We start from the raw sequence: 27,492 nt of genomic DNA on the forward strand, positions 1-27,492 counted from the left end.
CAGGTTAGACAAGTGGGCAGAAAACAACAGAATGCAGTTCAACAAGGAGAAATGCAAAGTGCTGCATCTAGGGAGGAAAAATGTCCAGCACACCTACAGCCTAGGAAATGACCTGCTGGGTGGCACGGAAGTGGAAAGGGATCTTGGAGTCCTAGTAGACTCCAAGATGAACATGAGTCGGCAGTGTGATGAAACCATCAGAAAAGCCAATGGCACTTTATCGTGCATCAGCAGATGCATGACAAATAAGTCCAAGGAGGTGATACTTCCCCTCTATCGGGCGCTGGTCAGACCGCAGCTGGAGTACTGCGTGCAATTCTGGGCGCCGCACTTCAAGAAAGATGCGGATAACCTGGAGAGGGTCCAGAGAAGGGCCACTCGTATGGTTAAGGGCCTGCAGGCCAAGCCCTATGAGGAGAGATTAGAGAAACTGGACCTTTTCAGCCTCCGCAAGAGAAGGTTGAGAGGCGACCTGGTGGCTGCCTATAAGTTCGTCAGGGGGGCACAGAAGGGAATTGGTGAGTATTTATTCACCAAGGCGCCCCCGGGGGTTACAAGAAATAATGGCCACAAGCTGGAGGAGAGCAGATTTAGATTAGATATTAGGAGGAACTTCTTCACAGTTCGAGTGGCCAAGCTCTGGAACGGGCTCCCAAGGGAGGTGGTGCTCTCCCCTACCCTGGGGGTATTCAAGAGAAGGTTGGATGTGTATCTAGCTGGGGTAATGTAGGCCCAGCACTCTTTCCTGCTTATGCAGGGGGTCGGACTCGATGATCTATTGAGGTCCCTTCCGACCCTAGCATCTATGAATCTATGAATCTATGAATCTATGAATCATCTAGTCCAGACTTGGCCACAGGCAAACTCAGACCTACCTTAGACTCATGCCTCCCTCACTGGGGCTTGTTTCCATACCATCTAATTGGGCCTTCAATACCCTACCCTTCACTAGGGCCTTAACACCTGATTCCCTCACTGGGCTTCTACCCTGTCCTTCACTGGGCTGCTAGCCCTGTGCTTTTCTGGTGGGAAGTGCTCCCCTACATTTCCCCCCCCCAGGGTCACCCGCAAGGCAGCAGGGGCTGAGGATTTCTAGCACCCCATCCACTCCTTTCACTGGGGAGGCACAGGGGTGGCATTTCCTGGAGACTGACCTGTGACAGGCAGCCCACCACACCATCCTCCCCAACAGGGTACAGTTTAAGATCATACCCCAGGACTAGGGACCTCCTCCATTTCCTTCAAGCTGTTGTGGGAGCAACAGATCTCTGGCTGCATGATGCTGTTCCTTTGATTCCTGCAGCAACTGTCAGTTCTTCTCTTGGGGCCTAGTCTTATACCCAGGCTCCCACCCTCTCCACCAATCAGGCAACCTCCTGCCTAACATGTGATGGCCTGATTGGATCCACTCTCACCTGCAGGCTGCTTGCTGCCTGCTCAGACCCCTTAAAGCTACAGGCACACCCTGTGCTCTGCCACAGGGAGACCTGTCACTATTTAGCTATTACCATAACTACATTTTAGTATATTGCATAGGATCAGTTCAGTAGCACATTTTAGTTCCCTCTCGATTTATAAAGCTGCTAAACTGACCAGTTAATAGCCTAGTATCAAAACCTAGCTTTTCAAACATACTAAGATTATTTTCAGGTGTCCTTTAAGGAACATGCAATCTTAGCTAGGCCATTTTAAAAGGGATGAAGAAGAATGTCATCCTTCAAAAACCACTTTATAGAGAAAAATAAACCAAAAAATGTTAAACTGTTAGTACAGTTGTTCTGATGTTTCCAATCAACTGTTATGTATAACATTAAAATTAGGTAAAAAGACTGACAATGCTTAGATGCTAACATCTGTGTTACATTAGTAATTGTTATTCATTACTATAGAAACAGTAATTGGACTTTTATCTAATATCCCGTGCTCTATTATATTAGTTAATTTTCCATCTGATTATATAAAATGAGGTTACCTTTGAAGCAATAACCTGACATTTTGCAGTGACAAGTAAAATATTGCTATAATTGAAAAGCATATAGATGTTTAAGGAATACAGAGAATTGCTGAATAAAACTAACACAGATCTATTGCAATGATTTCTCTAAACTAGAGTTCCATTTTTGCTCAAACTGAAACAAAATAATTGATAGGAAAAGTAAAAAAAAACCATGAATTTTGTTTCTATTTAATAATGCACTATAATCCTTGTAGATAGGTAGTAAATATTTGTTAAGAGACAGACCCTTTAAATGTTTTCAGACTATTCTGACACAATAGACAGGGGTTACTATCTTTGTAGAGGCTGTCACTTGACGGTTAGAAAAGCAGAAATAAGAGAATGAGACAACTGTGTACCATCAGCTGGCAGATGTTGCCAGTTCAGTGGCTAGTGTTGTCTAGGTTCAGTTTATGTGAAGCTTGCAGCGATTTTGCTGAGACACAGCGAATATTACTATGCGTTCAAGAGGGAGGGAAGAATTTACGTGGGAAAGAATGGGATGAAGAATCAGGAAAATATTAAGGACCCAGTTAAAGATGTCGTTCCAGACATTTCAGCATAGCATTTCGATAGTGTATTATATGATTACTCAAAAGGATTATATCAAAGTTTTCATAAAATGCATTAGTAGGAGGAATGACTTTGGTGTGAGTGTGCACTGATGTGTGAAGCTCAAATAACATATAGGCATGATAAAATTCACTCCATTGCCTACTGACATGCCAACAGATAAAGCCAACAAAATGAATTAATACGGTGCTTAATAAAATAGTATAATAAAGTGTTAATAGCAACCATATCATTATCAAGGAAACAGATGAACAGGGGGGCAAAATACAATACCTAAGCTATGTCCTACCCACATGACTTTTCTTCACATCATGCCCATCTTTAGTGCTTCCAGTTACATCGGAGAAAATATGCTAACAAAAACTATCATCAACTATCATTTTAAGGGATTACATGTTGTGTAATCTCTTAAAACAATAAGCCTCTGAAAAAGTCTACTGTTTTTTTTCCCTGTGTTTAGCAGTGGACAGCATATTTTCAGGCCCTGAATGACTGCTGGAGCTGAAGGATGATGGCAGCTCCAGAACTCCACAATATATATGCTAGAAGTGTAGGTTGGATTGGCACTTATATTTAAGTCAAATGGAACTAGTTTGCTTTCCTTTCCCTACTGGTCATTTTTATGCCCAAACTTCCATTCCAAATACTGGATTATTTGATCAAATTTTGTTTTTAAATATGTATCCCTTAGCATAGAAATATTTGTCATACCTGTTACTGGTATAGTTCCAAGTATTTGTAAGGGTACCCTCCCGCAAATCCAGATACAGGATATGGGGTTTAATTGTCATGGTGGGTACTGAAAGTTGGAAAGGGTTAGGTGTAAGTTACTGAATGGGGTTATTTATGTATTTGTGTACATTTATATATTTGAGCAACATTTTAAATAAATAAATTGGTAATAAACACATTAAAATATAGCTAAAATGTGAAAATATGGCAGTACCAGAAGTGGAGCTCAATTTCAGCAAAGTACACAGATAACATGCACACTTTTGAGAGAAACCCTTTCTTCTTTATTAAAAAAAGGATAAAAATTGGAAAAATTGGAAATTAGGATGAAGATGCTTATTAAAGAGAATATTTTCTGCTATGGACCATTATATACTGGGAGACCAGTTAGAGCCATCTGTTTAAGGTATAGCCAGTAATTTTATGTTATCTAATAAGTGCATTTGCCAAAACTATAATATTCTTGTTTCCATAATAATTCCATGGTCTTTCCAAATACTATATGTTGCTGGAACTGCATTACTGGAAACATGCATCATTTTATTGAAAAGCAAAATGCAATTTTTTAAAGCAATAATTACGGAGTATGCGGTATGCATCTTCTCCTTTAAAATGTGTTTGGTATTGTAGAGGTAACATAAGTGCCATGTGATTTTGCAGTTGCTACGGTAATGAGTAGGCTCTTATTGATCATCAGAATAAATACTTGTATAACTCTACATAACATGCTGGTCTGTAACGCTCGCTTGGGCAGCCTTAAGTTGCCCTTTTTTGTTTTTGTTATTTGTCAATATCCCTTTTTTACAAAAATGCAGTCATATTCCGGTTATTCACTTTTATTCACTTAGAGGTGGCCATGAAGACAGTTTTAAAAGCCTGTACAGGTAGGAACGTGCTTTCAGTGAAATGAAGAGCCTAATGGATCTATCTGTATTAGGCCCCTAGCACATCTTTTCTGAAAAGCTCCATGGATATTATCTGCAATCCTGACAACTGTACCTCCTGCCATGGCTGCCACATGTACATGGCAGGAGTATAATTTTTGAATTATCAGTTGAGTAGAGTGCCCCAGGAGTCAGTCCTGGGGCCAGTTTTGTTCAATGTCTTCATCAATGACTTAGAAGATGGCAAAGAGTACACCCTCAGCAAGTTCGCAGATGAGACCAAGATGGGGGGAATAGTAGATATGCTGGAGGGTAGGGCTAGAATTCAGAGGGACCTAGACAAATTGGAGGATTGGGCCAAAAGAAATCTCATGAGTTTCAACAAGGACAAGTGCAAAGTCCTGCACTTAGGATGGAACAATCCCATGCACCTGTACAGGCCTGGGGCTGACTGGCTGGGCAGCAGATCTGCAGAAAAGGACATGAGGGTTACAGTGCACAATAAGCTGACAATGAGCCAGCAGTGTGCCCTTGTTGCCAAGAAGGCTAACAGCATACTGGGATGCATCAGTAGGAATGTTCCCAGTAGGTCAAGGAAAGTGATTATTCCCCTTTATTCAGCACTGGTGAGGCCACATCTGGAGTACTGTGTAGTAGTGCCCCACTACAGAAATGATGGAGACAAATTGGAGAGAGTCCAGCAGAGGGCTACAAAAATGGTGAGGGGTGGGGGGCTGGGGAACATGACTTATGAGGAAAGACTAAGGGAACTAGGTTTGTTTAGTCTAGAGAAGAGGAGACTGAGAGGGGTCTTAATAGCAGCCTTCAACTACCTGAAGTAGGGGGTCAAAAGAGGATGGAGCTAAACTGTTCTCAGTGGTGGCAGATGACGGAACAAGGAGCAACTATTTCAAGTTGCAGCAAGGGAAGTTTAAGTTAGATATCAGGAAGACTTTTCTCACTAGAAGGGTAGTAAAACACTGGAACAGGTTACCCAGAGAGGTTGTGGATTCTCCATTTTGGAGGTTTTTAAGACCTGCCTAGACAAAGGTGTGGCTGGGATGATCTAGTTGGGGATGGTCTTGCTTTAAGCAGGGGGTTGGGATTAGATGACCTCTCGAGGATCCTTCCAACCCTAACTTTCTATGATTCCAACCAGGCCCTTCCTACTTGTCGGTGGACGGGGGAGCACCCTTACCATTTATGCTGCAATTAATGTGTTAATTGTGGCATAAACATAATGTGTATAGCGCCTTTAGGTACTTATATTAGGATTTCATCAATATACTACCTGAGAGTTGCAAACCTTCCCCACCCCACCCCCATATTTATCCTCAAATTATTCATGTGTGCCATTTTATAGATGGAGAATTTAGGGACATATAGGCCCAGATCCAGACAAGTACTTGAGTGTCACAATGGAACACCACGGACTTACATTTAGACTTACTCACCCAACCCTATAGACACGTAAGGTTTATAATGGCCTACGATTTTTTTCAGTACATTTTCTTAAATGTTTAAAGTTCAGCTTGAGCACATGTCTAGGATGCCTGTATCTTGACAAGAATGATCAGCCTGGCACCTGTCTCACACTGCTCAGTATCCTCAAACCAAGTACTCCTCTGCACAAGTCTCAGAGGGGCCCAATCTGGTCACTATGGTTAGATCATTCCTCACATATATCCACAGGACTGAATTTTCCACACAGCAATTATGGCCATTCGCTTTCAGAAACACAACCAGAGAAGGAGGCAGTGCTGTTCTCCCTTTCTACTGTAGTTCAGTGGTTGAAGCACTCACCCAGCATTTTGGAGATCTGGGTTCTGTTTCATCCTCTGAGAGCTATAGGCTGTTCACTGCTGGTGGGGCTCCTACTCCTCTTCATGTTGAAGCTAAGCTACTTTGGAAAAAAATAATTCAAGAGCCTAGTGACTAGGGCAGGAAGTTGGAAAGGGAGAGATCTGAGTTCTGATCCCTGTCCCAAGGTCTGCTTATATATTTTATATAAAAGAGTCATTGGATAAAATACAAAAACAATTCTTGGAGCAGGAGACAGCATGTAGGACTCCCTACTTCCAACTATAGGCTAGCTATGCTTTCTCTCTTTTGTTCCCTTCTTCTGGCCTATTGAAACTTGAATTCTTTCAAAATGGTCCAGCTTGAAAATGAGGAGTAGAGTGCACCTCTATCCCCCACAGAATAGTTAATCATTGGCTGCTGAAAGCACCCTCAGAGGAGGTGAGAGATATAGGTCAGAACTCCCACAGGCTGAAGAGAACCAAGGTCTCCTAAACTCTAGATGAGTACTATAACCACAGAGTCACTGTATGAGAGAGGCAGGAAAATAAAGGACTAATCCCTGCTTTCTCTCTGAAAAGACAGAAGCAGGGTGTTTCAGGTTCTGAGTCCTGATCTGACATAAGTGCCTCCATGCAGCCCAGAATTTAGGCACCTATAGTCATGAGAAGGATGGGACTTAAGATGCACTGCTATCTTCAGCATTTTAAAGAGCCAGCTTAGGCTGCTCCTTTCTCAGTGTTCTTTACTGCTATGAATCCTATTCAGAGAGTGCATCTACATGTGCATTTACTCTGACGTACATTTACTCTACAGTAAATCCATGAAAATTTACTCTAAAGTAACCCAAACCCAGGCAGTCATCTACCTGTACAGGGATGTGGGACCAAATCTGCTGCTCCTGGCAGAAGATTGCTTCTCCCCTCTCTGATCCTGCACTGACCCTCTGCAGCTGCCAGGGGGAGCTCTAGGCTCCCCCTTGGTGCTAGACCAGGGGCTGGAAGGGAGCACAGGAGCAGGAGACAGCTGTCTCCTGGTGGCAGCTGAGAGATTGCTCCTTGCCCCCAGAGGGCTGTCTACTACCAGGATGGGCTCCACCATGAGAGCCCAGGTAGGGACAGGAGTCTTGGAAAGAGTGGCAGAAATCGAGCAGGTCCCATCCGCCTGCCCCAATTCACTGGTGGGCCAGGTAGCAACCGTCGGTGGGGCCCCCGCCTAACTGGAGTTCACTGCTGTTCCTCTGTAGCTTTTTGTTTGATTGGGGCACAGGGCTCTGACCTGCCCCTGACTGGAACAGTTCCCAGTTCCCACTCTCCAATCATGGGGCAGGGGCCAGGGAGCGTGTTCCCTGTCCAGCTCTATGATCACAAAGCTGGATTGGGAACTAGCTCCCAGCCTATTCCCACCCCCTGCTCTGCAACTGTGGAGCTGTGGCTTGGAACAATCTCCCCAGTCCCCACTCCATGGTCATGATAGGGAAGTGGGGGCAGGCAGCTCTCAGGGGCAGGGAACAATCTCCCATCCCCTGCTGCCAAGCTGACCAGGAAAAAGTTTGCTCCAGGTTGGCTCTCTACAGTAAGTAATCTGTAGTAAATTTGCTACTTGTATTTACAGGCAGTAAATTTACTCATGATTAAAGCAAATTACTGTGCAGGAAGCATCTGCATGTGTAGACGGTGTTGCCTACTGTGCAGTAATTTGCTCTAATCTCTTGTAAAGTGTCTTGTGAAAACATGCCCAGAATCACATAGCTTAATCTCAGTATTGTAAATGGAAGTTATATGACATACTTAAGGCTGTGGATTTCACTCGGGGAGTCAGATACCCTAAAGGCATGTCTATACCACATCAGTAGTGAGTCTTAGGGAGGACTGAACTGAACATGTCCCACCTACCTGAGTGTTCTGACATAAGAGAAGTAGTTAGCTGTGCTAGTCTGTGAAGTCAGGCAGAAGGCAGGGTAGACATGTACCTTACAGACTAACTAACTAATCTATATAGAGAAGATAAGCTTTCATAAACTTTAGTTCACTTCACCTGATGTTCTGACACGCTCTAGAGGCAGTAGTTCACCCTTAAAAATGCTCTAGACTCACCTGATGGAGACAGAGTACTTAAGTGTGGGAACCAGGACAAGTCCAGATCAGCTTCCTAGGTGAACTAAAGCACATGAACAGACACAGGTGGGTAGGATGCAGATGGTTCACACTGAGCCCCATCCTCTCCAGATCTACCATTGACAAGGTTCAACATGGCAACAATCAGGACCTCAAAAGCTTTGTGAATCTAGCCCAAGGTAACCTAAGGCTCTACAGGAAATCTACAGTCAGGGAGGAAACAGAAATCAAATCACACATGTCTGAGGTTAGTACCTCAATAACTGGACCACGCTTCACCACCACTACTTTCCCTTTTTTTGTTCTTTTCTAACAAATTGTGCACAGAGTATCAGCTAGGCAATTAGGTGAAGGAAGCATACAGAAGCCTTCAGTGAAAAAAGATACACTTTTTTAAAAGGACTGTTTAGATTTCTGGAGAGCAGATACAATATTTGTTTCTATAAATCTGAAAGTAAGTGGTACTTTTTAGTTCATATTGTTGACATTCAAGGGGATAAAAAGGTACACCTGTCACCTAGAGTAGCAAGCAGTTCTTGTGCCATTGCTCATATGTAACTTTCTCCCTAAAATCATTGTGAGACACTCAGTTCTCTGAAGGAGCTATGGTTAAACTCAATTATTCTTCAAAGACACCTGCCAGCTAATCAGGAAGAGACTGAAAGGAAGTCAGGTATTTATTCCACATGGGTGAAAGAGTTGTAATGAGATTATGCGTAAAGAAAAGTAGTGGAGCTATGGAGCTAAAGATTCTCTGAACAGTGACTCCTGGTTTACTCCATTTGAAAAGACTGTTTGCATTGGGAATTTTCCACCAAGCCCTGCATTGTAAAACTAAAACTGCAGCATTTCTACTGCCTTTTCTACTATTTCAAGGTTGAATTTAAATTTCAGTTGTAAAGACTGGAGAGACACCAAAGACACAGCAGCTGTGCTGTGTACAGAATATACATTAACTTCCATTAATGCTACTTTGAGTTAAAAAATTATGATGTAGGGCCTTTAAAAAAGTACACTAACACAGTAGTTCAGGGATGGGCAATTATTTCAGATGGAGGGCCACTTACCAAGTTGTGGCAAGCTGTCGAGGGCTGCACAGGTAGCCCTTCCCCTGGACAAGTGCCCTGCCCCATGGTCACCATCTTGGGAACCAATGTTCCAGGGCCAGCACTGGTGTGGCCAAGAGCAGGGCACAGCCTGGCAGGGGTCTGTGGAGCTGGGCTGGGCTGCACCAGCAGGGAAAGGAGGGAGCTGCATGCTGGGCAGCAGCAGCAAACACCAGCAGGGAGAGGGGGACTGCAGCTGTTGCTGCCATAGCGTAGCCCTGGATGGGCGAGCCTGAAGCTGGTGCGGGGCCCAGGCTGGCAGCAGGGGTGGGTTACAAGCTGGTGCTGAGCATAGGCAAAACAGCCCCTTGCCCGCCCCGTGGCTGGCACCCCACACTGCAGCCTCTGGCAGCCCACCTGGGCCTGCCTGTGCCTCCTTAGGACAGCCCTGCACAGGCTGTGAGTGGCTGCAGCAGGGAGCACTGGCCATGGAACAGGGAGGGGCCGTTTTTCCCCGGTGCTCAGCACCAGCTCATCCCCTGCTCTTCCCCTCCCCCCCCTTTACCTGAGTTTCCCATGCTGGGGCTTCCAGCTGGGGGGGGCGGGGCTAGGGCCAGGGGGGCCCCTGCTGTTGCAGGAGCTCTCCAGGGCTTCCCCTGGGTCCTACTGCCCCTGGGTCCTGTAATCTTTGACAGGAACTAAGGACAGATACATTTTAACTTTCAAAATTTTTTTAGGGGCCCCACGGAACAGATAGAATGACCTCATGGGGCAGATCTGGCCCATGGGCCATATTTTGCCCACCCCTACAATAGTTTTACACTAGGATCATCCTTTGCAGCTACATGCTACTTGAAAGAAAATGTGATAGTTCTGTACTGTAGTGTTTAACAAGGGCCAGTGTTTTTCTGTTTCAGTTCCAATCAAGTTACAAATATTTCAGAAGATGAGCCAAATCTTGGCTCCTACTTATGAAGACTTGACAGATATGTGAGTCACATGTAACTATGCAAATAGGTTCTGCACTGGGATAACAGATTTATGTGAATGGCTATACTTGTAAAAAGAAGAATGAGACTCTCTTCACCCTCTCATCCTGCTAAAATACTTAGGAAGGATATGGGGTATTATCATTGTGGCAGGCCACTTTAAAAGAGCCAGGCAGACTGCAGAGCCCCAGCAGATGAGGCCGATTCAATTGAGGAGTCAGCAAATGCAGAGGTGGACAGATGGGGTGAATTAGGGGAGGCCTCACATGACTGCTGAGGGGCAGCTGACTAGCAGGATCTTGGGCTGAGACAGGGCATAAGCCCAGGCTAAGAGACAAAATGGCTGCAACACTGGAGGAGCTGAGGTAGCAGCCCTGATTAGGGAGAAGACACCAGCTCCTGACGGCCATACGTACCACTGGATAGGACTGCTGGATACGGTAGGAACTATTGGGGGGGTGGAGGCTCCTAGGGACCTGGAGTGAGGTCCATAAGCTTTGCAAAGGGCTGAGTGGGTGGTATCTGGGGAGAAAACCAGAGGCTAGCCCTAGGGTAAAGGGTGAATAGTGAGGACTGGGAAGAGCTAAGCCAGCCTGGAAGGAAAGAGGGCTGTATTCCCAGAGCTCAGGAGAAAACAGGTTTGCCCTGGGAAAGAGGGGTAGAGGAAACTGAGGCCTAGGCATAACTGGACCAGCTCAGAGAGCAGGGCAAAGTCATCAGCCTATAAAGACTGATCAAGTGGGCCCAGATTGCTAGGGCCAGAGCATATGGGACCATGTGCAAGGTCAGAGTGTATCGATAGAGTGGGGCTGATATGAGCTGAAGGGGCCTCTGGCCTCACAGGGAGAAGAGAGATTTGTAACAAGGGCCCAGGAGGGAGGACCTAGGATAGAGAAGGGCTGATGGCTAATTGTACTGGTCCTCTGTGAGGACCCTGACTGACCTGTGTGGGGCAGGGGCCCATCTGGGCTAAAAAGGTGTGAAATAGACCACTGCAGAAGTGGCCAATGCTGCAGAGAGCCTGGCATCTCAACTGGCCTGGCAATGGAGCCAGGGCCTCAGGGAAGCCAAAGGTCCCTGGATTGGGACTACAACAGAGACGTATAGAGGCCAGGGCCATCATAGCTCATGTGATGATGAGTGGCAGTCATCCGAGGAGTAGTACTAGTCAATGAGGGTCCACGTAAGGATCCCTAAGACCAGGAGAACAGGGCTTAAAAACACCAGGAGTGGGGCTACATCTTGGAGGGAGGCCCATGAGGAAGGGTAGTAAGACCAGGTGGGCCTGATGTTGGTCCTAGGCAAGATCAAAAACCACATCTGATGAGTTGGTTGGTATGGTGGGACTGCCTGTGGTAGAGCAGCCCCCAAGAAATGCCACAGGAAATTCCACAGTGAAAGGTGAGGATGGGGCATGAGAAAGCCTCAGCACCCACTGCCTTGTGGGTTACCCCATGGAGGAGGAAGGCTAAAGGAGCTCACCATAACAGAAAAGTGAGGGGCAAGAAGGAAGACCATCTGGATCATGGCAGGATGTAGGGATGTGAAGAGGCCTGAGCAAGCCAGAGCCAGATCTATGTGAAGGGGAGAAGGCCTGAGAACATCAGAGACACATCTTCATGAAGGGGAGAAGGTCTGAATAGGGTTGTGAACTCTGAGTGAAGTTAATGGACCCAAGAGGAATTGAGTGGCCTGAGTGAAGGAGTATGGCCTAGCTGAGGATATGAGTTAGAAGGTCGCCTGGTTGGGGCATGAACCAGATATGAGCAAAATGCATAGGACAGCAGAATGAATCAGATAGGATAATAGAGTGAATTGGATGTGATGGCCAAATACAGCTCAGTGGAAGGGCACAAGTCGGAGTGTGTCCCACTTGGGGACAATAATCGGATATGACAGTTGAATGTGGCCCAGCTACAAGCAGGAGCTAGTAGCCTGCCCAGCTGGGTGGCGTGGACTGGATGTGACAAGGAGAATGCCATCTGTGAGGCATGGGACATGGTGTAGGGAAAGCAAGGAGCCACGTGTTTCCCTGGCAGCACTAGTTCCTCAAATCCTTCTGTAGCAGTAATCCCCACGGAGTTAGCACAGAAGTGATAAGTACTACCTGGGGTCCCTCTGTGACTTTTAAGGTGTACCATTAGCAGGCAAGGAAGGTGCAGAGGCAATTTTCTGGGAGAGGATATTTGTTCAACCTGTGCTACAAGTTGAAAGATCCCCACCTTGGATTTTGCAGAAGTGTCTCCTGCTGTCAGTCAGCTTGTATCAGAGATTCAGTGTACATTGGGCCTAGGATGCACTGATGTAATTTACTGTCAGGGATTGGTGCTAGGTGGGTGAGATACCTGGCCCTGAACACATGTGTGCATGGCCTCTGCTTAGATTTCTCCAACAGCATAATGTGTCTATGCTGTCCAGCAGCCCAAGATTTGGCATAATACCATGACAAGCAATAACTACCGTAGATAATGTGTTTTATTAAAAAATTCCTGTAGTTTATGTATTACTCGTAACAGAATTATTAACTCATTTAGCTAAATCAATTTTTCATTATCACTGTTAATAGTGCACTGTTACCATGCAAACTGGCAGGTAAATAACTAGACAATGATTATATGAACAGATGGTCATTTGTGATTATGTAATTGCAAGGCCATGGCTGCCCTACAAACTAATCTTCTACCTTGAAATGCTAACTATGGATAAAGAAAATGATAAATTATGTTTATATTTGCTGCAACTCAGAGATTAATTACTATGCAACTGACTAGATATTAAGAGATATTTGTCTTGGAATAATTAAATATTCAACTGTGTCATATAAAATAAAGTCATATAACATACATCCTTAAATGCATTTACTGCATTAAAGAAGCTCATAATCTTTATGAATGTTTCTGAAAGTCATATAAAAATATATCTGGGCCCCAGAGTTCAGGTTGGAGCTACTGCCACTGCTGCTGCTACTGGACCGGACTGGAGGCAGAGCAACTGGGCAGAAGTGGGGCTGGAGCCCTGATGGAGCTGAAAGATAAGTGCTGGGAGGGGACAGGTGGAGGCAGAGCAGAGGCTGCAGGGGGAAGAAGCTTTGAGGCAGGCACAAAGGGGATTGCATGTGTTAGTGGTGCAAGCGTAGAACAGGCCAGCAGCAGGGGGGCAGCAATGGTGGGGACAGAAAGGAGAAAGGGGTGGAGGGGACAGGTGGCAAAGGGGATAATGTGGGGGGGCAAGGGGCAGGCTGTTTAAACCCTACCAACACCTGTCCTCTTACCACATCCCCACTGCCTACCCCTTTTCTACCTTCTCACTGCCTGCTTCCCCACTACCTGGCTCCCTGCTACTGCTTTTCCACTATGTATAGAACCTAATTATTGGGGAGTCATCTTAAATTCAGAGTAGTCTTGGATTTGGGTAAATATAGTAACTACCAATGAATGCATTAGTAAGTCTTAAAAATCTTCATTGGCACATTACAAAGTTCCAAAATACTTTACCACTATATTAAAGTAGATTACATTTAAAAACACACCTACACAATAAGAACCAACTATACTAACAATAGGTCAAATACTATTTTAATATCACCCATGCAATGACAATAAATGCTTCATAAAAAATGGACAGAATTCCCTGTTTTGTTTGCTTTCCTCAGGCAGGAATAATGCAAAGTATGATGGGTAATTTTTTGTGCCTTCCCTGGGTAGTTATTCCAATTAAGATATTGTATCTCAATTAAATTTTACATAATATTATATGATGCAAAAAGAAGGAAGTTTATATTCTAGTGTTTTAGTATGCCTGCTGAGAAATTATGAGTGCTTAGAGGAGTAATAGTAACATTTTCTGAATCATCAACTGAAATATAATAAGAGAATGAAGATATAATATTTGTAATTAAAAGAATAGACATTGTCTCAAGCCAAGAGAATCATTTATAAATTAGATAACAAAGGAAGTTGAACCATTGGTCTCAGAGAAGATTTATTACTGGGAATGTTTTATCCCCTTAAATGATCAAACTATAAAGCTCTGTTAATTTTTTTAATTAGAAGTGAGTGCAGAACTTCTAATGTTATTAATGTGGCTTTATTATGTAGGCTCAGTTCCATCAAAAGTAACAAACAGAGAACATCCATTTGCTTATTCCACTGGCCTGGGTCTCAGGACCATAAACTGTTGAAGGAAAGGAGAATACATACTTCATATTACAGGTTTCAGCGCTAATGCTGTTTGATAAGCACAGTGTTGTGTTTACAGATATTTTCTGAATGGAATTCTTCAGTGAAAACCAGCAGAGGGGGAAGCCTGCTGCTTCCCCTGTCCCCTGCTGTGCCAGTCCCTGTGCTCTGCCGGGGGGGTGGGGAGGGAGCTCTGCCCCCCCCTTCTGCGCAGGGTCCAGCACGGGGCTTTCCCGTATGTGGGGAGCTGCAGGCATGCAGTGAAGAGCCCCAGGGAAAGAAGTCGCTGGGCAGGCTGTGTCTGGCTGCACTCTTCGCCCCCAGCACAGTGCTAGCTGCCTCTACTGCAGGGGCTCTGCACTGCATGCCTGCAGTTCAGAGATGAAGGCCCGTGCTGGCCTCCACGCAGAAGCAGGGGGTAGAGTGCAGGGGACTTGTGCAGCACGGGGTAGGGAAAGCAGCAGACTCCAGTGTGGGGCTTCCCCCACTGTGAGTGCTGGAGCTGCAGGCAGGGGGAGCAGAGTCCCAGTGACGGGGCAGGCTCTGCTCCCTCCTTTGCATGCAGCGCTGGCTGGAGCTGCATCTACACTGGCCCCGAGTGCCCTGACTGCCCCATGCCCTGACCTCCCTGCCTGCTGCTACTGCCAGACAGCAGGGGCTGCGTGCCATGGGGGAGTGTGTGTGGGTCCCCACACCCACACCCTGCCCAGCTGAGTTCTGTGCTCCTGCTGCCCTTCTGGGGGGAGGATGAGAAGGGAAAAGAGTTCTCCCCAGCATGAAGCAGAGCCTCCCCCTGCTCTGCAGGGGGACAAGTGTGGGGAAGAGCCCCCCTGTAGGGCTGGGCAGCATCCCATGGAGCCCCCCCCAGTGATTGGGGAGAAGCTGGGGGAAGAGTCCCCCTCTGGAGCCAGGCAGCCTCACAGAACCCCCCTCCCCATGGAGGAGGGGCAGGGGAGGGGCAAGCAGGGGAGGAGGAGGAGGATGAGCCCCCCCAGCACAGAACAGGACCCTCCTCCTGAACACAGAGCGGTGGGCAAGGGAGGAATGAGAATGCCCCCTCCTCAGTTCAGCTTACCTGTGCAAGGGAGGGCTGCTCTAGTGCCCCGGGCTTCTGGCTTGAGCCACTGCAGGCACATGCCTGCATTTCCTGAATAGAAAGGGAACATCTATCCACTTGGAAACTGATTCACTCTCTGCAGGTTAAACTAACCCACGAAGATTGAATTAATTCAGGCTTGGGCTTTTTGAGTGTCTGTCCCTAGCTGTAAAGCTTCACTAAGGAAGAAAAGCTGAAGCAGTCCTCTCCTTTTCATATTCTGTACAGGGACCAGTCACAGTCTCACTCTATGTATCCAGGGCAGCATGAGGACTGCTCTGTTTGTGCATCTCAGGGAATGCATATTTCCATATAAAAATGAAGCAAGATGATGAGATGGGGACAGTACAACCTGCATAGCACCTATTGCTTGCAAAGTTGCTCAGTGAAGTTCTCTAGCACAGACTTCCTTTCCAAACCTTCTCTGGGTCAGCATGACATAACACTGTCTACCTATTTTGAGATGATCTTAAAGATATAATTATATTTTAAGCATTAAAGTTACCCCAAAATATATTCTGTAATCACACATTGGGCCCCAGGGGCCTACTTTCCAAGGCTGAAAGAGGTAGGTTTATGCACACACACACACACTTTCTTCAACGATAGTTAGCCACAGCAGTAATAAAGTGCTTTTAACTATGCACCTTTATTCATGGAGCAGAGAAAACATTTAATTTTCAGAAAGAAATATTTTTTTCACAAAGACAAAAGTTAATGTATTTGCCCAGGTTCACACAATAGCTCAGTGGCAGAACCTAAAACCAAATTCAGAGTTCCCGCTGTCCAGTGTTGTGCTTTAGCAGACCATATAATGATTTCTCCTAACAATGGATACGTTTGCTAGAACCTAGGAGAACCTTTGATAAGAAAGAAGGCTCTCAGCATTATGTTGAAATGAACAGCTTCAAGGCTTCCTCTCTTTTTAAAATAAGAATAAAGTAATAAAGATACTTACAGCTTGACATATAATTGGGTATTTAACACGATTGATTCCACCAGCAAAAACAGCAAAAGTAAGAGCCGTATGGAAGCAGAAGTTGAGCAGCATGTGCCATCCTTTTCTACTGATTCGGATTGTGCTGTTCAAAATTAACATTTAAAAAAATTACATGTCTATAGCAAAAATCACACTTTTGGAAAAGATATATTTAGCTTAATAGATCTGAGTCCTCGGATTCCTGAACACAAGGCTACCTACAGAATAGAGGGCCTGATTTAAATCCCGTTAACGTCAATGGGGGTGGGAAGTTTCTACTGATTTCAATGGGCTTTGAATCAGGTCCTGAATGAAAAGGAATATATATAAATGGCTTACTGCAGGATGTGATGTCAGACATACAGTAGTTCAACATGACAATTCTGAAGAATTAAATGGAAGATAGGAATCAAAATTCAGTGCATTAAGTACATTCTTAATATTTAGCCTCTTCTATAGTACAACTCCTATACAGTAACTAAACATCATTAACAATATAAAAAATGTTAATGATGTTTAGTTACTGTATATGGTTAAAATGGCAACATATATATTATTTACATACTGTAAATAGAAACAAACTTCTAAAACCAAACAGACTTTAAAACAGGAAATGTTAATACATTTTTTACACATATATATTTACATAAGCTTGTTCTTGGATACCAACACTTCTTTCAGAGGTATTACTGAAGCACTTGAAGTTAGCATCAAGTAATATAAGACCACATATATGATCATATCACAGAGCTTTGTCTTCAGTGTCACATTATAAAGGAAATAAGGAACTTTCAGAACAGCATAAAGCCATTTAGAGAGGCTACTCAGCAGAAACTACAGCTTGGGACATAGCCACTGTAATGTTTCATAGCTTTACAGTTTTCTAGTCATTGCATTTTGTATTTCTGTAGGTATCCTAAGATGCACACATGTATTTGTTGTGTACTTTTCAAAGGGAGTGCAAAAGGACACATTTCACTAAATTACTGTTAGAGGACCTTGCACTGGGATCATGCTACAAATGTTTTGAAGGAAAAGTTCAGTTCCCCTTTCATTCAGAGATCCAAGTATAAATAAAATAGAACATATGCTTTGTGGAAACTTAAAAAAAATATTTGTGAAATGCCATTTCACATTCTTGTTTGGCAACATTATACTGTGGGTTTTAGCAGCTGACAGTAACTTAATTCACTGAAACACTTCACTTTTTTGCTAAAAGAAGAGAAAAACAAGGTTGCCTTCAATTCAATGTGGCAGCCACTAACATAAATGTCCATGTGCTTTAAATTGACTTTTTACCTGTGGTGCACAATGTAGGTGATAATGGATGCGAAGAGGCACAATAGCATGACTGCGGTACATGCATATACCACAGGGTGCAGGAACTCCCCTGGGTACTGGGGGAAGGACAGCACTGTCTTCAACTCCTGCCAAGGAAGAAAAATGAAATTAGCCTTGCTAGACATGTGTGAGCATCTAGGACTTCAATGGAAGACTTCTCAGCATTTTCATTTGTCCTTCGGATTTTCACATGCTGTATTTTGAAGCAGAGAAGTAAGGTGATTAACTCTATCTGAATAAAGTTCATATTCATTTACAATTACATCAAACTGCTCTTCTCTTGTCTGCATGTGCTTCTTAGGAGGAAATTAACCTTTTTTCCAAAAGCAAGCTATCCTGATTTAAAAAACAAACAAACAAAAACCCAAAAGGAAAAATATGCAAAATATCACATGAAGCAGACGTTGCAATGCCTTTACCATCTGATACTATCAATGATTGTCTTTTACTCTAATAGTGTGAACAAAATGTCTAACTACAATGACAATGACAATGTCAAGATGTTTATATTCTACCTTGAAAGGACTACTTAAAGACACAAAAACATGTCAGTAGACCCAAGATAGCAAACTCAGAAAATTCTTTGTCAAAACCTTTGAGACAGATCTTCACATACTGTAAATCACCAGAATTCCATCTGGCCCAATTGATTTGACTCTTTGCATAAAAACATGAACCTCCACACTCAGCTGCAAGACTGTATGGCTTTTGTTGATGTCAAAGGTAGCTGCATAGCAACATAAAGGACAAAATGTGGATCTGTTAGTTCTTTGTAGGGCTGCTGTAGGTGTTGTTATCTCTGGAAACAAAATGGCACTAAGAAGGAAAAATGTTGACAGAGCATGTATACTGGTATATTTAACCGTATTAAATTCCTAAACCAACCTGTTGTATGTCTAACCTAGAGATACATGGTAAAGCCACAAGTATTTTGGGGACTATAAGAGAGAATAATAGAAGTCAAATCAGCAGCAAGGTCAGTCGAAAGGCAAGTGCAGCCTTTTTTTTTTTAAAGAAAAAGGAAGATGAGGAGACTTTTTTATCCATTTTGCATCAAATTTTTAAAAATACAGTTTTCCTAGTACACATTGTAACACATGGGTTTGTGCCCCTATATTTCCACAAAAAATGGAAAACTCCAGAGCACGTGCAGATTGCAATTTGCATATGTTCACCTCCATTTACAATCATACTAAATTGTGCATAAAATGCAAACGTTCATACATGTGATGACTTCTAAGGCTAAGTACAGACTGTCAAAAAGCCCAAGGCTGAATCAATTCCATCTTTGCAGGTTAGTTTAAGGTGTGTAGATTGAACCAATAAGCAAGTGAACAGACATTCACTTTTGATTCTGGAAATGCAGCCACATGCCTGTAGCGGCTCAGGCCAGAAGGAGGGGGTGCTAGAGCATGCCTTCTGGCTTGGCTAGAGGAGAAAGCTTGGGCCAAACTCAGCCTGCCAGCCCTGCAATTGTGTGAGGGGGGGAGGTGCACAGTATCCTGGGATGCTGGGGGACTGTGAGTTAACTTGAATCTGGAGGGGATCTTGGACAGAAGTTTAATAAACCAATTTAAACTAAATCAGTTAAGTCTGATACTACATGCATCCAGGTTTACCTTAAACCATTTTTGGCCACTTTGAAAGTGGTTTATGTGCACTGAACTTTTGTTGTGTTACAGATCTAAACCTGTTTCTGATCACTTATACTGGTTTATGTGTACTTCTGCCCCCAGCCTGGGTGGCTTATTTGAAAAAAAAAAATGGCCCTTAGTACCTGTTAATATAGGATAGAGTACATATTTTATACAATTTTTACAAAATTTGGTGGAAGAATAAAAAAATAGCACAGAAGCACCCTATAAAACCTGGGATTTCTGCAGATGGATGAAGATGTTAGGGTACATGTGCAATTAATGACCAAAAAATCTTGAAAGAAAATAGGAACAGAATGACTCAATGAAATTTAAGTTTAACATTTACAAGCATTTATTGAAAATATTAAGATTCACTGTAGGACTTACCAGTTCTAATTTCTGCCCTGTAAAGAAGGCTATTAATTTGCTGACTTGATATGAAGATAGTAAGTGGTCTCCCGTAATGAAAAACTAGGCCTCAAATCCTAAAGATTTTTCTGACACTTGCAAAAGAGTTAAATTCTGGTGCCATCGTGTTTATATTTGAACATATCCATGAATAACAGATCTGTGCAAAGCAGCTAGTATTCGCTCTGGATTTGGCTTCAGCCAATTTGGGAGACACTAATTCAATTTGGTGATTTGAATCACTGTCCTGAATCAAATGACTTGCTAGACTGCAGTACTGTAGAGAAGGACCTGGGGTGTTACAGTGGACCATAAACTGAATACGAACCAACAGCATACTGTGTTGTATTAACACAAATGCTGCTTATAAATCAAAAGAAGTATTTTCTACTCCATTCAGCATTGGTGAGGTCTCACCTGGAATACTATGTCCAGATTTTGCTCCTATACTTCAAGAAATATATGGACAGATTGGCAAGAGTCCAGCAGAAAGTGACAAAAATTATTAGTGGCCTGGGAAGCATCATTTATAAGGAAAGACTGAAAGAGCTAGGGTTATTTAGTCCAGAGAACAGAAGACCAAATGGGGGTGAGGAGAATAACAGTTTTCAAATACCTGAACGATGATTATAGAAAGGATGGAGATAGACTGTTCTTTGTAGCCACAGGGGACAGGGACTAGAAGCAGTGGCCTCAAACTGCAGCTGGGGAACTTTAGGCTGGATAGTACGAGAAACTTTCGGACTATGAACGTGGTTAAGCACTGGAACAGACTGTCTAGAGAAGTCATAGAATTCCCATCCCTGGGCATTTGGCTGGGGTGGTTTATTCAGGGACAATCCTGCCTTGAACAAGGAGCTGAACTAGATGATATGACGAGGTATTTTCCAGCCCCACTCTCCTATGATCCTATGATATATATACCACCCGTGTCAGGGCATAAAGTATAGTTAGTTTACCTTCCACAGACACATAGTTCATACCTTGTCCTGACCATTATTATCTTTGTAGTGTAATAGCATCCAAGAGATCCAGAAGAATTGGGGCCTCATTTTGCTAGACTTTGTACAGAGATGTAGTAAAGAGTTTTTAAAATGTAGTAAATAACAGAAAAAAAGAGACAGATAACAAATAGGATATCAAAGGCACATTTTGTGTTAGTAATATCCTCTTTCTTTCTGAATATTTCCCCTGTGTCCACTTCTCCTATATCCATAGTGGATGTATCCACTTCTTGCTGTGTGCATACATCAGTCAAGAAGTCCTACTATTGCTTACCCATTTTGCCCTTTCCCATATCATTTCATTCCTCAAAGTCAATTCAGGCTCAGGGTTACCCTGATCTTGATGCCAGTGTTAGAAAGGTACCAAGACTAGACCTCATGGCTTCTATTGCCCCTCCATATTCTTTCTTAGCTGCAGTTGTTTTCCCTTAACCACTAGTGGAAAAGAGCAAGTAGAAGTATGTAAAATTGCTGTAATAGCTGTCAAAATAAAAAGAGTGCATTTATTTGAAAGAGTAGTACGTAAATATCTTGGATAATTCTGCAATACACACACACACACGTGCATCCCGTCCCTCCCCCTCCCCGTTAACAGAGTTAGGAACAAAAAGGGATACAATCCTAAATGTATTGTGTCAAGATATAAGTGATATAACAAATTTAGAAGGCTTTAATTGACATGGCATCATTTAACATATCCCTTAATCATGTGTAATAGCAGAGATGCAGAATTCAACCAAATCATTTCATACTTGAGTGCTTACATAAAAGTAAATGCCATATGTCTTACAGGAATGCAGCCATTTTGCCTGCAGAAGTCATAGACAATCAGCCTTTTAAAATCATTTCCATTTAAAACTATTCATAGTTTTATCTTTATATCTTCTCTGATCTTTTACTGGTAAACTGCTATGTGTAAAAACTTTAAGTAGAAGAATATATTATTGCCACTGTAGACTATCCTTTTTAATAGTTTTGTACACTGAAAACTGATTTCATTACAGATACATGATAAATTTATCTTGTCTGCTTTTTAATGATAATTAAATCTTATTGATCTGTCAACCTCCCCTGAGTAATCCTTTGGGAGAGACAGAATGCAGAAGATAAAGTTAATTTTTTTCATGCCATATGCAAAGCAGTGTAATTGTACATTACATTTAAACAAGGCGGTTTTGATTTTATTTCCTGGAGGGGATTCAAAGTATTATAACACTGAAAAGTGGCAGGAAATAGCTGAGAGGAAAATGGATATACCAAGAATTTTAACATTCAAAAGGAACTGTGATCTATAACTATAGGGCTAGCAAAATATTAATGAGAAATGTCCACTGACTCTGGTGGAAAAGTGTGAAACCCATTTATTGCAGATGTAAATGGCTATATAAATGTGGAAAGCAAAGTAAGATCATGCCTATGGATGTTAGAAATGGAAAAGACATATTTCATCATCTACTTCATCTTATTTTGGCTTTTTTTAAAAACAAATTCAGCACCAATAGGGCTTTCACCACTTTTCCTTAGGATTCTATATAAGACATTTTCTCAAACAGATAAAATCATAAAGATGGCCAAGAAGGCAATTTATAATAATAAAGAAGTAAATAATGAAACTCTATTCTGGGGCAACACTGAGAGCCTATATACTTCTACCAATCCATGTGAAATAAAAAAAAATGCAGTACACTTAAGAAGCAGTAAGTGTTTGCAATTCTTGTACTTAAACAGGCAAGTTGAGATTTTGTTGTTAGTAGGATAGTAAATTAGATTAAGTACAATGACTAAAGAAAAAATATAAACTAACTGGCCTAGTTTTTTTAAATAGGAACCAAAAGTTATGTTTACAGGAGTAGAATTTCCTTGAGCGCTTCAGTGACTTGGGAGCAAAAGAGCACAAAAAGCCAGAACTTTTGAAAATCTAACTTGTACCTTAATAAATAGCCCTTTTTTTTTTTAAAGTGCTGATGAGCAAATTTGCTTTCCTTCTCATACAAAAAGCCCTCTCTTTTATTTGAGGACAAGACTAAAGAACTCTAGTCCTACCAGCTTTTTAACCACATCTCCAAACTGATGGCTGGAGTTATGAGTTAACTTTAAAAGGTTTAGAGATCTAGTTTGGTTTGGGTATGCATCCTGAGATTTGGAAGCTTATCTTAACTGTGAGCTACATGTTTGCAAAACTAGACATCACTTTTGGCACTTTCTATTTCCAGTCAGGCTGAAAATACTGTAAGAGTATCTTCCCTTATGGTATTGTGACCCTTTTCCCAATGATAATCGGAATCAGGAGATGCAAAGGGTGTGTAGAAATGTACATGAATTTGAAGGAAATTATTGACCCATGCTTCTCCCTCTCCCCACTCACATTCCTTCAAGCACATCTAGTTCAGAGTTTTTCCAAATTTTGTTACCAACAAAGGTTCAGATGGATACTGTATTTTATCAGATTGGGCTAACCATTTCTTACTGTCATGTACCAAACTGAAGCCCATTGGTTACTCTTCTGATCAAATGATTTTCATCAAGGAAATCAACAATAATGTAAATAGGTTTTAGAGAACTATGGTAATTGGCTTAATCCTGTTTTACTATGATAAGAATACATAAGAAAATCATAAGTTTAATACATAATGTTCATTCACTACATCTTCAAAATTAGGATAAAGAAAAGTTGGAGTGATGTTGTACCTGTAATGGTCCAGGAATTATGAGAGGAAACAATATTTGTGGGTGATACTGGACCATCACTGGTGATGTACAGGGACCCAATGAAGTACACCTTGCATTCATACCTGTCTAACTTTATTCCTACCATGCAGTTGGTCCAATAAAAGACATCACCCATAAAAATCATTGCCTTTCAGTAAGAAAAGAACTTTCCTAACAGTATTTATTAATCAACTGTCTCTTAATTTACAAGAATAAAATTCAGGCAAATTGGAGAATTTCATTTCCATTTATTCACTAAATACATGGAACTTGTAATGGACAAAAGCAATCTGATTGGGAAAAGGGTGCTTGGTACACAACTGTCACTCTATTTTAAAAAAGATCAGGCAAAGGAAATATGACCTAGCAGGTTTAATTATTTTCATCATGGATTTCAAAGGTTGCTACTTTATCACCTGAAAGAATATACTTTTCCTAGGCATGTGCTAAGATTGTGGGAAGTTACATTAGTGATAAAAAAATATATATTCTTGAAGAAATTAAAATGCTAGAAGAATACCATTTCCTCAATGATCAAATCAAAGTAATCTGTTCCCACTGAAAGCATGTACTTATTGTAAAATAAACTTTAGTAATTAGGTGTACTGAAAACTTTAGAACTCATAACATAATTTGCTACTATAAATCAGTATATTTGGGTTACTTCAGTCCATATATCACTTACAAAAACATCTCAAAAGGCTTTGCAGACACTGAGAAGTAGAAGTAGCTCTGTGAGAGAATAGCCATGTGAGAAGTGATTATTATACCCCTTTCACACATAAATTAACTAAGGCAGAGAGGAGTAAGGGGACTTACCCAAACTCAAAACAGAAAATCAAATTAGAGGTGAGTAAAGAACTCAATAGGCTGACAAACAGAAAAACCTCTGTTCTAATCACTAGGCCATCCTTTCATCAATTTATCAGGGGAAATAAGACAATGCAAAAATGTTGATGTCACATCTTAAGTTCCTTCTACTTGCCTGACTTTAATAAAGTGAGAGTACAAATACAAAGTTTGGTGCACATAGATAGACTGGTCTAAAAATAGTGGAACACTCAGATTAAATTGATTTAAGTTAGACAGGTGCATCAAACTTCAGTACCAGTTCCCCTACTGATTCAGGCTGGCTGCTGGCATCCCATGTACCTTTGTCGCTCCTTGCCACCACCTCTTGCAGGGAGGTGCACTAGCACTCGTCCTACTCTCAGCTGCTCCATCTGAGTGCCCAGTGGGACCTGCCCCTGAGCTGTCACAGAACCAAGTCAGCCCAGACTCTCTCCATCACAGACCCTTTCTGCAGCCTCATCTCCTGCCTCTGGGCAGCTGTCAGCTGCAAGGAGGCATGGAGGTGGGGGGCAAGGAAGGTATCTGTGTTCCTGCACCTACCTGCCCCATCATGAAGGCCAACAAAGTACATACTGATCTGACACCGAGCCCAGGAGCACATCCTCAAGCAGGCACAGCCTCCTGGAGCCCAACTGGACTGCCAGGCATGGGTAAGCATTCTCCCCTCTCCCACGCCATGTCCAGGTCTGGGCACCACACTTTAACAAGGGTGTGGACAAGCTTGAGAGAGTCCAAAGAAGAGCCACCTGCATAATCAGAGTCTTAAAAGACAAGCCATAAGAGGAAACGCTGAGGGGTCTGGGACTCTTCAGCCTGACGAAAAGAAGGCTGAGAGGGGACCTGGTAGCAGCTTACCACTACACTAGAGGTTACTAGGGTTGCTTACCGCTACATCAAGGGCCTGGTGAGCAACTGTTCACCAGGGCATCTGAGGGGAAAACTAGGAGTAATGGCCACAAACTCCTGGAAAATTGATTCAGGCTCAACATTAGGAAAAACTTCTTTGCAGTCAGGGTGTCCAGACTGTGGAATAAGCTCCCTCCAGAGGTGCTGCAATCACCTACGCTGGAAATCTTCAAAAGGAGACTAGACAGTCACCTTGGTAGGGTCACCTGACCCCCCATTATCTTTCCTGCTTGGTGCCGGGGGCTGGACCCGATGATCTTCTGATGTCCCTTCCAGCCTTACCATCTATGAATCTGTCACCCACAGACACTGGTCAGCTGCAGGCAGGCAGTGTGGAGCGGAGGGAGGAAATGTTCGCCTGTGCCCAGTGGCCTGGTAGGGCTTCGTGGGGCTGCACCTGCTTGCGAAGGTTTTCCCGGGCTCGCTGTCAGGTCTGTGCATACACTGTGTGCACAGTGATGGGGTTTGTGCAGGGACACAGCTGCCTGCCTTCCTTCCCCCCACTGCCTGCCTGCAGCTGATAGATGCCTATGGCTGACAGACAACGTGGCAGGGGGAGGCTTGCCTATGCCTGGCAGCCTATCAGAGGTGGCTTGGCCACTTGGCTGTGTTCGGTAGTCTCTGGCAGCCTGGGGAGCCCACAGGTCCTGCTGGGATGCATATAGGAGCACTTCCAACCCTCTGGCCTTCGCCAGTGCAGGGAGCCTGCGTGTCCCCACTACCAAAGGGTAAATGTGTGTTCTGTTCGCTACCAATCTAACCTATGCTGCTTCCAGAAAACCGTGTAACTTAAATCGATTCCACCTCAGGTTTTTTGAATGTCTGTATTTAACCTAATTGAAAACAATACTAAAACCATCTCTCTGAAAAAAAGACTTTTGCTAATCCTAGACTTAAGCATATTTTTGTATCATGGACAATAAAAACTCGCAAGAAATAACTCAATATTCCTCTCCAGATATTCAAAAAAAATGATGACAGCCTGTCAAACACATAATAGCAATGATGAATCTGAGCATGTGCTGTATGAGTAGTACAATGCACAGCTGGATTAATTTAGCCACCTACTTCATCTTGTTTCACAGCAGGATATACATTATTCTGATAGCAATGCAAGCCTCCAGGTTCTCTGTTACTTTACTGCTGCACTTCACTTAATTCCTATTATTTCAGTTTACTGCCATTAGCCCACAACATAGTAATCAATTGTGAATTTTCATAATTCTTTATATTTTAGGGTTGTATTATAGAGTTTTATAATGTAAAAGGATAATTTTTATTTTACTGAACATGCCACCTATTTTTAATTTTCTATTACCAATACTACCTGAGTAAAATGCAGTTGTTATTCAGGTTTGATGGTGTTAGATAGAGATGGATATTTTAAATTGTTTATAACTTAATAGCTAAGTATAATAATAAGATTCTTTATTACTCTACTTTTTATTCTTCTTTTATATGGCTGACTTCGAGCAACAATTATAAGTCCAGTTTAACCAGTCTAATGCTCTTGAGGAAAGGGAGTGTCTTTCTGCAATGTCACCGTGAAATTTGTATAGAAGGCAGAGTGTTGTTATGTGGTCCATAGTTTGATCAGTGTTGCCACAGTACTATTCTACTATGACCAATGAAAAAAACAGTTCTTATTTTAATTCAAAGCCAATACATCTCATTTTTATCGATATGTATCTTTTATAAATATATTTATTTTTACAGCAATTAATGCACATAGTTAATTATGTTAAAGTCTATTAGCCTTTCTGAAAGATTGGGAAAATTAGTCTGGGTGAATTCTATAAAGCCACTTTTAATCTCTTTTCTCAAAAAGTAGGTGCCATATTACATTTTTGGAGCTGTAATCATAATTAAGGTGAGTAGAGTATGAAAGATATATTTTTTGTTTGTTTGTACAGGTCAAAAATGAGAGAAGCATATAGATAAAAGGAAAGTTTCATTAACAAAATCTGATACTACATTCTCTACGAGAAAGACATAATTTATAAAGTTCTTTAAAAACCCTGTTATACTTCATAGGATATAGTAAATATGAAACAACTTTTATTCAAATGTAAAATATAAAATGAAATACTTGTATCAGTACATGATTTCCATGAGCAAAACAAGTAAATGAAGTCCTTAAATGAACTGTAATGAATTATTTGTAAATTATTAACTACTGCTTACTAACTAAGCAAAGTGAAGTATCATAAAGTGAACTTAAACAGTTCTAGAAATAGACAGCCAT

The 27,492-nt window shown here is 42.4% G+C and overlaps 1 protein-coding gene across 2 annotated transcripts in view; it reads right to left on the bottom strand.

The window, feature by feature from the left end:
• ADGRA1 (adhesion G protein-coupled receptor A1) overlaps positions 1-27,492 on the bottom strand; it is a 553,479-nt gene that overhangs the window by 63,064 nt on the left and 462,923 nt on the right. For both annotated transcript variants that reach the window (XM_090057369.1, XM_090057370.1), the window contains 2 exons: positions 17,690-17,817; positions 16,370-16,493 (listed from right to left, as the gene is read on the bottom strand). In XM_090057369.1, the coding sequence (XP_089913495.1) occupies positions 16,370-16,493; positions 17,690-17,817 (252 nt within the window). The remainder of the gene's footprint in view (positions 1-16,369; positions 16,494-17,689; positions 17,818-27,492) is intronic.

This window comes from Crocodylus siamensis, chromosome 7 (assembly GCF_052110815.1).
Source record: "Crocodylus siamensis isolate JL-2025a chromosome 7, ASM5211081v1, whole genome shotgun sequence".
NCBI lineage: Eukaryota > Metazoa > Chordata > Crocodylia > Crocodylidae > Crocodylus > Crocodylus siamensis.